At 58.7% G+C, this 12371-nt stretch overlaps 1 protein-coding gene across 1 annotated transcript in view; it reads left to right on the top strand.

Annotated features, from left to right (window-relative positions):
• SARDH (sarcosine dehydrogenase) overlaps window positions 1-9270 on the top strand; it is a 74937-nt gene extending 65667 nt beyond the window's left edge. The window contains exons 19-22 of the mRNA XM_032165575.2: window positions 1115-1277; window positions 2024-2192; window positions 5371-5506; window positions 8222-9270. Of these exons, the coding sequence (XP_032021466.1) occupies window positions 1115-1277; window positions 2024-2192; window positions 5371-5506; window positions 8222-8347 (594 nt within the window). The 3' untranslated portion in view covers window positions 8348-9270. The remainder of the gene's footprint in view (window positions 1-1114; window positions 1278-2023; window positions 2193-5370; window positions 5507-8221) is intronic.
• Window positions 9271-12371: the final 3101 nt, after the last annotated feature.

The following is a 12371-nucleotide window of genomic DNA, read 5'->3' as shown; positions in this document are numbered from 1 at the left end:
TGCACCCTCACCTGGAAGGCCCGTCCGCGATGGCAATCCCCTGCTCTGCCTGCCAGCCTGGTCTGGCGTCTCAGGCAGGCCCTGCTTTCCGGCCCCTTCCTCACCCAGAACGTGGTTGTGCTCACGGCCGAGCTGAGTCCTGAAGGGCAGAGGCTGTGGCTGTCTTCAGAGCCCGGTGCCGGGCCAGGGCTGACCAGAATGGTGGGTGATGGGCTCCTCGGACAACAGGCTTGGCACCTGGCTGCCCCTTCCCCGATGGCTCTGTCCCCACTGGGTGCAGCCAGGGTGGTGTCCTCTGAGCCGGGCTGCTGCCTTCCCCCTGCTCCTCGCAGATGTGTCTCAGAGCTTCTGAAACAGATAAAGCTGGGCTCCCAACCCCATCTTACAGACGAGGAAAGGTGAGAAGCTTGCCCCAGGTCACTGCTGTGGACTGAATGGTGACAACTAAAACATGTGTCTACATCCTAACTCACCAGAACCTGTGAATGGGGCCTTATTTGGAAATACGATCTTTGCAGGTGTAATTAAGGTCAGGATCTCCAGATGACATTATGTAGGGCTAGGGAAGGTCCTAAATCCAGTGACAAGTGTCCTCAGAAGACAGAGACACAGAGGGGAGGCTGTGAGGGCTGAGGCGGAGATCGCAGTGATGCAGCCACAAGCCGAGGGGCGCCTGAGGTGCCCACGAGGACAGTCCCTGGAGAGTGGAAGGGTCATCTCCGGAGCCTGCAGAGGGAGCATGGCTCGCCCACACGGTGATTTTGGATTTTGAGCCTCTAGAACTGAGAGAGAGTTTACTGCTGTTGTTTTAAGCCACCAGTTGTGGTCATTTGTTATGACAGATGGGAAACTAACCCAGTCCTGGAGAAGATCTGAGGTCTGCAGACAGCAAACCTGCCATCTCCCCTTCCCAAAGGTGACCCCCTACTTCTCCTCAAAGATTTCCAGAGCAGCTGGAGGGAGCAGCTCTCCTCGAAGACCCCATTTCTTGGTGGCAGTCTGGCTGGGACCCAGGGCCAGTGACGGTAGGAGCTGTCCACCAGGAAGTGGTGGCCTGGGCCTGGACCTCAGCCATCTTACATGGCCACATCTAAGCCATGACCTTCTCCCCCAGGTCCGGGCCATGCGGCTGTCCTTCGTGGGGGAGCTGGGCTGGGAGCTGCACATTCCAAAGGCGTCCTGCGTGCCTGTGTACCGGGCTGTGATGGCCGCGGGTGCCAAACACGGCCTCGTCAACGCAGGGTACCGCGCCATCGACTCCCTGAGCATTGAGAAAGGTGAGTGCGGGGTCTGGACAGCACAGGGCGGGGGCGGGCGGAGTAGAGGGGAGTGACGCTCGAGACACCTGGAGGCCGAAATGCTGTTTACCTTCCCCGTGTTGTCACCCGGCTTCCTTCTTTCTACACCATGATTTCCTCCCCCACACCCCAGCGCCTGACATCTTCCATTTCCCCAAACCCTCTTGCTGCCCAGGGTCTTCGTGCAGGGCCCCAGGGACAGTGTTGGGATCCGCGACACCTACACAAACCTGAACTCAGAGAGCTGAGGTGCTGCCTGACACCCGGGGGGCAGGCCCAGGCTGGGTTGGAATTGAGGGCCTTGGTTTCTCTGAGAGCTGTGAAGAATGGAGCCGGGGAGCAGGTGCTCCGGCCTCTGGAAGAAGCCCAGACCCTGTCCAGAGCAAGGATGGAGGCTCAGAGCGGGCTTTGGGCAGTTCCCCAGGGTGTTGGGCACCCAGCTTGGGCATTGGGGAGCTCCCTCTTCACGAGCCCCTCCCTGATGCCCCCACCTGAGGGTGCAGAGGGCTGCAGTGCTGATGGGCAGTGTGCTGGGGGGGGGGGGTCGTCACCCCAGGGAACCTTCTGGAGTTGGGGATGCCCCTGCCTCCTGCCCAGGTGACTAAGCAGCTCTGAGAGTGTGGGTAGGGGCTGGAGGGGGTGGTTTAGGCAGCATCTTCATGCATCTCCTGAAGGCCTTATCCCCTTTCGGGGTGGCACCAACCCCGTGGTTTCCCTTCCCACAGGCTACCGGCACTGGCACGCGGACCTGCGGCCAGACGACAGCCCCCTGGAAGCAGGCCTGGCCTTCACCTGCAAGCTCAAGTCGCCGGTGCCCTTCCTGGGGAGGGAGGCCCTGCAGCAGCAGCGGGCCGCAGGCCTCCGCCAGCGCCTGGTGTGCTTCACCGTGGAGGAGTGAGTATCCCGCTGTCCCACGCTCACCCAGAAGCCACTGCCTACAGCCAGGGCAGGCAGGCACTTCTCAGTTCCCCAGTCAAAGCCCCTGGTACCAACACTTCTCATGTGCCAGCCATGCTCTTCCAGAACGCACCCAACAGCCCACTGCAGATGAGGAAATCGAGGCCAAAGAGAGAGGCCATCTGGCCAGGTCACATGCTGCTGTTAAAGGCAGAAAGGCAGAGAGAGTTCGCTTTTTTTTTTTTTTTTTTTTTTTGAGACAGAGTCTCACTCTATTGCCCAGGCTGAAGTGCAGTTGTGCGATCTTGGCTCACTGCAACCTCTGCCTCTCAGGTTCAAGTGATTCTCCTGCCTCAGCCTCCCAAGTAGCTGGGATTACAGGCGTGCACCACCACACCCAGCTAATTTTTGTACTTTTAGTAGAGATGGGGTTTCACCATGTTGGCCAGGCTGGTCTTGAACTCTCCTGACCTCGTGCTCTGCCTGCCTCGACCTCCCAAAGTGCTGGGATTACAAGTGTGAGGATCCCAACGTGCTGGGATTGAAACCAGGCCAGTGTGAGGTTGCGCACCTGGGGCCCCTTCCAGGCCAGCAGGGCCCGTGGGGAGGTAGGGAAGGCTCCACACTCTTCCAATGCAGGTCTCAAAAGAGAAAGGTGCAGCCAAGCCCAGGCCACCCCTCTGCGGCGGGTCTAGGCTGAGAGCCTTGGGAGGGTGAAACCAGGGAGCCTGACCTCCCAGTCACCGCAACACGACCTCCCATCCCGTTCCGGTTCAGTCTCCCCACAGCCCTGTGATAGGGGGAGAGGGGCTCGGCTGGGGCCGTCATCCCCACTTACGAATGGAGACCACGTGGTGCCAAGGAGCAGGGGACTCACGCCCAGTCACTCGGCAGAGGTGGAAGGAGAGACTCTGCCTGGGGGCGACCTGACCTCCCGCTCTCCCCACTGAGAGTGGCTTTGAGCATGCTGCTGGAGCCCGGCACACGTGATCCCTGGGCTACTGGGAGAGTTTGGATTCCAGGAACCCGAGTTCCACTTGGGGTGCAGGGCAGTCTGAGAAGATCAGGCCCTGATCAGAGGCCCTTCCGTGGTGCCCACGGGGGTCTGAAGCACAGGTTTCCGGGGAAGTGGGCGGCTGTGGGCGGCTTTGGGCTCTGTGGACATGGAGCTGACAGCCAGCTGCAAACACTGCCACTTCTCCCAGATTTCTGGAGCCTTCAAAAGGAGTGTCAGAGTGAGGAGGGGAGGGAGAGGGAGGGTGAGGGAGGATGAGGGAGGGTGAGGGAGAGAGATGAGGAGGTGAGGAGGAGGGTGAAGGGACAGGAGGATGAGGAGGTGAGGAGAGAGGTGAGGAAGGAGGTGAGGCAGGATGAGGAGGAGAGAAAGGGGGTGAGGAGAGGAGGGTGAGAGAGAGGGTGAGAAGGTGAGGGAGAGGAGGAGAGGAGGGGACAGGAGGGTGAAGGAGAGGGAAGGTGAGGGAGAGGAGGAGAGGAGAGGGACAGGAGAGGGTGAAGGAGAGAAGAGTGTGAGAGAAGGTGAGGAGGGTGAGGGAGAGGGTGAGGAGAGGGTGATAAGGGAGGGAAGGAGGTGAAGGGGAAGGGTGAGGGGAGAGGGAGGGTGAGGTGATAGGGAGGGTGAGGGGAGAGGGAGGGTGAGGGAGAGGGAGGGTGAGGGGAGAGGGAGGGTGAGGGAGAGGGTGAGAGAGGGAGAGGGAGAGGGAGGGTGAGGGGAGAGGGAGGGTGAAGGGAGAGGGAGGGAGAGGGACGGTGAGTGGAGCCATGTTGTCGTTATCCTGTGGCTTCTCCCTGGGTGCCTGTCAGGCTCTGCCTCTCGCGTGACAGCCTGTCCAGCTCCCAGGATCAGCTTAGCTCCTGGAGAGGGGGCCCCTTGCAGACAGGTCAGCGTCCATGGGGCCTTTCTGCTTGCCTGACCCTGACCTTCTGACCCTCCATGAAGTACCTGCAGCCTGATATCTGGGTTTAGGAGGGCCTCGGACGGCCCCTGTGACCCAGTGCGCTCTGCTCAGGGGTTTTCTGTCAGGCTGCATAATAGCTGCCCTGCACCGCGGCTCTGCACTGTTGTAGTTCCAGGACAGATGCAGAGAAGATGCTGGCAGTGGAGTCACAGAGAATGGCCCTGCCACACTGCTCTGGGACTCCAGGCAGTTGGGGCCTCAGCGTCCTCACGTGGAGAATGGAAACTAGGGCAAAACCAAAGATATTTACAAAACCTCCTTCCAGCCTCATCCTAATCCAATTGACAGGTGGGACCCAAACAGTGACTCCAGGCTGAGGATGCAGGAGGTGCCCTCAACATCACCCAGCCCTTCCATTCAGGGACCCCTTTGCACAGCTGCAGCCGGGATGACCCGTCGCACAGGGAGAAGTCTGCAGACTGGCAACAAAGTGTTGTCAGTTAGCCCTGGGTGCTGGCCTTTCTTTGATTTTAGCTTACTTTTTTTTTTTTTTGTCGTCCTGCTTTTAATTTTTAAAACTTTTACAGTGAGCATTCATGTATTACATGTAGTCAAGTCCTTTGAATAAAGTATGTATTGTACTATAAAAAAAAATGAACCTGGCCGGGCGTGGTGGCTCAAGCCTGTAATCCCAGCGCTTTGGGAGGCTGAGGTGGGCAGATCACTTGAGGTCAGGAGTTCGAGACCAGCCTGGCCAACATGATGAAACTCTGTCTCTATTAAAAATACAAAAATTAGCCGGGCATGGTGGTGGGTGCCTGTAATCCCAGCTACTCCAGAGGCTGAGGCAGGAGAATCATTTGAACCTGGGAGTTGGAGGTTGCAGTGAGTCTAGATTGCGCCACTGCACCAAAAAAAAAAAACAAAAAAAAAACCCAGAGTTGAGCAACAATGGAAGGAAATCGGAAGCAGGGGCCCTCCCAAATATACGGGGCTCACTTCTGGAAACAGCAAAGTCCACTCCTGGTTTTAATGTTTTCTGTTCATCACTTTTACTTACTTGAAGCCTGAGCCCTGGTGTCCAGGCCAGGTGCTGGGCTGGCTCTGGGGACCAGCGAAGTCCTAGTAGGCCAGCCCTATCTGCATGGAGCCACGGTTGGGTGGGCACCATGCAGCCCCCCATTCTTCTCCAGGCCACTGTGGATGCGTCCCCACCCTGTGGTTTCTGGGGCCCTAGCTTTCTCTACTGCTTCTTCCAGCAAAGTACCCATGTTTGGCCTGGAGGCCATCTGGAGGAACGGCCAAGTGGTGGGCCATGTCCGGAGGGCTGACTTTGGGTTCGCCATCGACAAGACCATCGCCTACGGTTACATCCATGACCCCAGCGGTGGGCCGGTGAGTCTCCTTCTCTGGCCCTCCTAAGGCAAATGCCGATCCCTCCCCAACTCCAAACCAGCTCCCTGCACTGCACCCTGAGTGTGCCGGGCATAGGGAGGAGGCACGGGTGGGGTCCAGAAGAAGAGGAGGGAAGAGAAAGGAGGGAGGAGGGAGGGGAGGAAGAAGGAGGGAGGAGGGAAGAGGGGGAGGAAGGAAGGAGGAGAAGGAGGGGGAAGGAAAAAAGGGAGGGAGGAGGGAGGGGGAAGGAGAAGGGGGAGAAAGAGGCCTCAGCAGGTGGAGGACTCCCCAGCTGTGCCTGGGCAGAGCCAAAGCTGCTCTCTGTTTTCTTTCTGGAAGAATCTGACTGGTGGTTCCAGGCTTTTTTTTGGTTAGAAGGAGGTACCAGCCAGCCAGGCTGATACCTTCCAGCAACTCACACCAGAGACCCAAACCTCAAGCCACCCACAGCCTACCCTTTGCCTGGGGTGCAGAGGGGGGGCCCCAGGGTGACCGATCAGAGACTCAGAGACCCATGTTCCTGTCCTCCTCTCTTTCCTCACCCCCAACACCCGGACCCCAGGCAACCCCACACCCTCCAGGTGACTGACCCCTGACTGCAGGAGGCAGGAGCTGGCTGGAAAGAGCAGGCACTGCCCCCAGGAGCAAGTCCCAGGACAGCTCTGGGTGGCCAGGGGTGGTGGGGCAGGGGGTGGGCAGCCTCCCCAGAAGGGGAAGGGGGTGGTCTCTACCTCCACCTCCTTTTCCCATCTTTCTGGCGCCGCAGGTAGAGGTGCCGGTGAGGAGGGTCACGTCTCTCCATGGGAGCCGATCTGACATTTGGCCCAAGCCCTAAGTAAGGCCGGGAGGTGCTGGCCTGGCTCCAGAGCCTTCCAGCCTGAGCCCCTGATGGACATGTAGAGGGAATCGGGGAGGGAGGGAGCACTTGGGAGAAGCCACGAGGAGGGGTAGGCTGGAGACGGAGCAGCCTTAGCCAGAGCTGCAGAACATGCGCAGGCCCAGCCCGCAGGCCCAAGGGGGAGGGGACACCGCCAGGCCTCGGGCAAGGCCGTGGTCCTGTGGAGCTGTGGGGAAGTGGCAGCCCATGGGGCTGAGTCCGGCGGTGGAGCTGGGAGGCTCAGGACACACTTGATGCCACTAGCTTTTGGGATCTGCCTTTTACTTGCTTTGTGACCTTGGGTAAGGATCCTCTCTTGGAGCCTCGGTTTCCTCATTTATAAAATGTGGACAGTCACCTACCATGCAGGGCTGTCGTACAGGCCACTGCGCAGAGTGGGGTCTTAATACGCGGGGATTGTGATGGCATGGCTCTCACGGTGGGCAGGGCCTCCTGACACGGCCCTGGAACCACGGTCCTGGGGGCCACAGCCCTGGGGCCCAGCCAAACCGGAGTTTATGGGCTCCATGCCAGGGTGGGTTGGGGAGTGGAGGCTCCGTTGCCATTTCTTCAAAGAATAGTAACACTCTCCTTTCTCCGGAGTCAGGGATGGGTCCATAACCACCGTGACCCGGGAAGCCGAGGTTAAACGGCATCCAGACAGGCAGCCGGGAACCAGTCGACGCACCCAGAGCCACCGGTGCATGTCCCCTGCCCCCTCCATCAGGGCTGTCCAGAGCATTTGCACCGTGGAAATGGGCAGATGCTACAGTCACGCCCGCCTCACCCCAGAACTGGTTGTTAAACATTTTCTAGCACCCAAGTGGGGTGACAGAGGTTTCTTCCTAAGTTAGGGAAACCTGCTCATTGATGGGAAAGGCTCCGAGATAGGGAAGGAGTTTCTGCCTCGTAGGTATTTGTTAGCAAGGCCAGATGCCCGCTTTGAGTTGTGCCTGCCTGTGGACATCTGAAGGCTACCAGCTCTCCATGCTGCCTGCCTGTAGGGGGGCAGCTCAGAGCTCTCAGCCCTGCAGGTGCACACATGGCTCAGAAGCACCACTCCTAAAGCTCCTGTCACAGAAAAAGCTTGGTTTGTTTTTTATTTTTTTCATCCAGTCCTGAGCTGCTGGGAACAAGAAGGAGCCCTCTGACTCCCAGAGCAGAGCCCGAGACTCCCTCCTGTGGCCCTGGCCATGGGTTTAATTGCTGTAAAGGAAGAACAGCTTCCCTGAGTGGCCTAGCCTGCCCTCCTCATAGCAGCCGCAGCAAAAGTGCCAGGCATCACCAGCTGTGCCAGGCTGGAGGTGACGCCCTCTTCCTGCCTAAGAGCACCTGCACCTGGGGCTGACTGGCTCCTGAGGGCTTGCTGGGGAGGCCGAGCCAGGGTGTGGGATGGGGAGCACGCAGAGGCCAAGCTGTCTAGAAGGCTGTTCTAGCTGCCCCTGCCCCGAGGGATCCGAGCCGGATTGGCCGCCAGCCTCGGCGCTGCTCTGGCCGCTGTGCTTGCCCGGGTCCGGGGAAGCCACTGTGTTTCTGCTGTTTCCCAGGCATCTGGAATCGCTGGGGTGGGAGGTGTGTCGTCCTGTGGAAGTCGTATTGGCTGCCAGATCTTGGCTTTGCTGGACCCCAGATGCCCATGTCCAACTCAAGATCACATGGACACGAACTGCACCTGCTCTGGGGCAATGCCTGGGTTCAGAAAGGAGTCCCTGGCACAGGGATGAGTTTGCCCACAGGGCAGGCAGCAAGACCAAGACCCCCTCCTCCAGAGAAGCAGGCAGGTGTGAGCCCCATGCCTACCAACAGAGAGTGAGCCTCATCCCCACCTCTGCTCCTAGGTCTCGCTGGACTTTGTGAAGAGCGGGGACTATGCCCTGGAGAGAATGGGGGTGACCTACGGTGCCCGGGCTCACCTGAAGTCACCCTTCGACCCCAACAACAAGAGGATGAAGGGAATCTACTGAGGGCTCAGACCCCATGCCCCATCCCATGCTGTCCATCCATTCTCACAGGTCCCAAATGGCCTTGGATCCCAGGACCCTGGACCCAGCCAGAACTTGTGCCCTCCCTGTCCTTAGTCTAGGCCTAGTCCTGTGAAAACCCCCAAACCAGATATGGACAGAGACCAAGATGGCCCATCCTGTCGTCACTGACCGGAAGGCAGTCTCTAATCCACCCCAGTCCTCCCAGAAAGCAAGCCTGTAAGTGTCTTGGGCTCAGGGACCATGGCTTGTAGCCCTCTCCAAGCTTCTAGAAGGTGCTTGGTAAGTACTTGATAAGCCCCACGTGAAAACAGGGAAGCAAATAGGCTTCATCTTTTACTCCAAGCTTGACTGATCGGTAGTGGGCTTCCCTGGGGCACTTGGCTGAAGAGCATGAGGCTGTGTCTGGGTCAGGAAAGAGCGGTGATCGACTGGCACTGTCTGCCACAGCGCACGTGGAGGCCTGGGACCAAGGCCATTCTTCAGGGTGGTGCGTCTCGGATCTCAGGTCGGCACGGGAGCTGGAAAGCTATTCTCACCTTGCTCGACCTCCCAGTTCTTCAGGTGGCAAAGCCTCCTGAGAGTCGGCAGCCCGGGAACAGAGGAGCTGAAGCAGGGAGCGGGCGGGGCCTCAGATTGGTGCCCTCCTCATCCACACAGAAGTGCCAGCCCCTGCCTCAGTTTCCCCTTGAGCCCCTCGCTCACCAGGCCCAGGCAGGAGGGGCATGCTGCTGGGTAAGAGTCTGGTGGAGTCCCCCCTTTCTAGGTGACCTTTGTCTTTGCTGTTGATTTGGACGCAGTTTCTGCCCATGCCTTCCTCCTTGTCTGGCCCTTGCAGGAGGACCCTGTCTTAGGCTCTGCCCTGCACGCTGCCTTGAGATGGGGTGGCTCCTCTGCCTGCCTTCTCTTCCCCCCGATAACTGCCTGTGTGTCGGAAACACCTCTGCCTCTCCTGCCTGGGAGGGGTGTCCGTCCCTGTCCATCCCGCGTGCTCGGTCCCCTCCCTCGTCCCCCCGAACCCAGGTTCAGATCAGGCCCGTCAGAGTGGCACTGCGCAGTCTTGCCAGGCATGCCCTGCAATCTGGGAAGAGCGGGTGGCAGATGCTTGAGGGTATCGTGGAGCCGGGGCCCCACAGAGCCACACACACAGTAAATGGCGATCTGGGGGCAGCAGTCCTGGCAGGCCCCAACTGCCACTGGACACTCCCAGGCCACATGGCCCGCTGTGGACTGAGCTCCGACAAAGCTGCGGGCAGACGTTTGGGTTACAGATGGCTGTGAAAGGCCGGTTTGGCCCCCTGAGTCTGGGGAGGGGGCTGTGGCTGGAGAGCAGGGTGGGGGCCTTTGGCTTTCACACACTTCAGGCTGAAGGAACACCTGCAGCCTCCCCTCGCTCACAGGCGGGCCTGGCTCCTGGATGAGACAGCTTTGTGGGAGCCAGAGGAGGAGAGGAGGGGAGCCGGCTTCCCAGATGGCCTGGCCTGCTTCCTCCGGGTCTGCGGTTTGGCCACAGACCCCTGGATTGGGCCGGTGACCACATTCATCTTACGGCCCATCCTTGGGGGAAGGCTGAGGATGGGGGGAGGTCAGAGCCCGGGTTCCGCTCCAAATTGTTTCTCGTGGCTGCAGCTGGGGAACGCATGCGATGGCACCACCCTGTCCCGAGGAGAGAGAACCTGGCCGCGCTTTCTGTCCCAAGGAGAGAGAACCCGGCCGCCCTCCCTGTCCCCTGTGTGCTTCCCCCTCCCCTGTGGAGAGAGAACCTGGCCCCTCGGGGAGGGCACTGGGCATTGATGTGAGCGCAGCCTCCACAACTCGCCCCCCAGCTCACCACCTGCGGGCTCCATCCCTGGGCTGCAAGAGGTCCTGGCCCCGCCATGGCTCCCAAGCGCACCACCCAGGGACCACATCACAAGACCCATCTCCCCGGACCCCGAGCCAGGTCTTCCAGACCTCGACTCTAAAAACGCCGTTTCATAGCTATTTTTAATTTTTTTTCTGGAAGTATTGATACCATGACGCTCACTGTGGCTGAGTACTGCCTCTCAGGAATTCTGAGCAAACTGTTTTGAAAGTGCCTACCCTGGCCAGGCACGGTGGCTCACGCCTATAATCCCAGCACTTTGGGAGGCCGAGGGGGGCGGATCACCTGAGGTTGGGAGTTTGAGACCAGCCTGACCAATATGGTGAAACCTCATCTCTACTAAAAACAAAATTAGCTGGGCATGGTGGTGCACGCCTATAATCCCAGATACTCGGGAGGCTGAGGTGGAAGAATCGCTTGAACCCGGGAGGTGGAGGTTGTGGTGAGCCGAGATTATGCCATTGCACTCCAGCCTGGGCAACAAGAGGGAAATTCTGTCTCAAAAAAAAAAAAAACGAAAGTGCCTACCTTGTCACCGGCAGAGCTCTATACAACACTGTGCAGTGAAACAGCCTTGGGCCATGTGAAAAGTTGGGGTTGTGAATGGGACACAGAAGGTTCCATTTTGTATTTTTTTTTTTTTTTTTTTTTTTGAGACCGGGTTTTACTCTATTGCCCAAGCTGGAGTGCAGTGGTGTGATCTCAGCTCACTACAACCTCCACCTCCCAGGTTCAAGCGATTCTCCCACCTCAGCCACCCAAATAGCTAGGATTACAAACACGCACCGCCACAGCCTGGCTAATTTTTGTATTTTTAGTAGAGACGGGGTTTCACCATATTGGCCAGGCTGGTCTCGAACTACTGACCTCAGGTGATCTGCCCGCCTCAGTCTCCCAAAATGCTGGGATTACAGGCGTGAGCCACAGCGCCCAGCCCTAATTACTGTATTTTTTGTAGAGACAGGGTTTCACTATGTTGCCCAGGCTGGTCTTGAACTCCCGGGCTGAAGTGATCCTCCCATCTCAGCCTCCCAAAGTGCTGGGATTACAGGCGTGAGCCACAGCACCTGACCTTGTATCATTTTAATTAATTTAAAATTAATCATAAGTAGCCACATGAGGCTAGCGGCCACCAGACAGCACAGCCCTGGCGTGCTCTGGGACCCACTCGGGCAGGCACCCCTATGCTGGCTGGAGCCTGGGGTCCGGGGCCGCCCCACCTCTCTCAACACTGATGGGCATGAGCATTCCTCACCCCAGGGCTCTGAGCACCTCACAGATGGTGGGTTGTGCCACCCTAGCAGTCCCCGCCCCCTGGGAGGCTGGGGAACCCTCTCCTCAGTGGGCAGATAGATAGGGAGACCCAAGCCCAGGGAGGGAAAGTAACTAACTCAAGGACACACAGCAGGGGCAGGAATAGCAACCTGGGCTGCTGGACTCACACCCCAATCAATCATTCAGAAGGTGGGTGAGCCCAGAGTCCCTTTGGCTTGGGGCACGTAGGTCATTTTCAGGTAATAAAGCACGTCCCCTAAGCCTCCAAATAAGGAACTTTAGATAAAATCCCCCACAGAGGTCCTGGGGAAATTCCTGTTTCCTAAGTAAGCAAACAGGTTGAGCGTTCAGACACTGGAGTCAGACCTGGGGACACTTCGAGCTCCCTGGCTTACTCTGGGTGACCTTGGCACCTAACTTTAGGTCTCTGAGCCTCAGTTTCCTCCTCCGTCAATGAAAACAGAAACTACATGGCTTCACGAGATTGCTACGGCTGTGCAGAGCCTCAGCGTGGGGCAAATGGCAGCTCTCAGCGACCACGGGGTTATGCTCATCTGGGTGTGGGAGATGCGGGTGCTGCTGGAGCGGGGTGGGGGGGGGGGGACACGGCTGCTATCTCTGCAAGAGGATAACCAGCCTGAGAGCGAGAGAGTGAGTGGGGAGTGAGGTGGGGGTGGGGTTGTCACTGTGGCAGGTTCCAGAGCTGGCTGGGATTCCCAATCACTGCTGCTCTTGGGCCCCGGGTGAGGTACTTATCTGGGAGTCTCCGTTTCCCTGCCCGAGTTCGGCAGGCTACAAGTGCCCCCCAGGTGTTTGGGCAGGACCCTGGGACCCTTCTCTGGGCTGGCAATTGGGTATGATCACGGG

This window comes from Hylobates moloch, unplaced genomic scaffold (assembly GCF_009828535.3).
Source record: "Hylobates moloch isolate HMO894 unplaced genomic scaffold, HMol_V3 SCAFFOLD_10, whole genome shotgun sequence".
NCBI lineage: Eukaryota > Metazoa > Chordata > Mammalia > Primates > Hylobatidae > Hylobates > Hylobates moloch.
The sequence above is the reverse complement of the archived record's forward strand: the minus strand, read 5'-3'. Positions and strand labels throughout refer to the sequence as shown.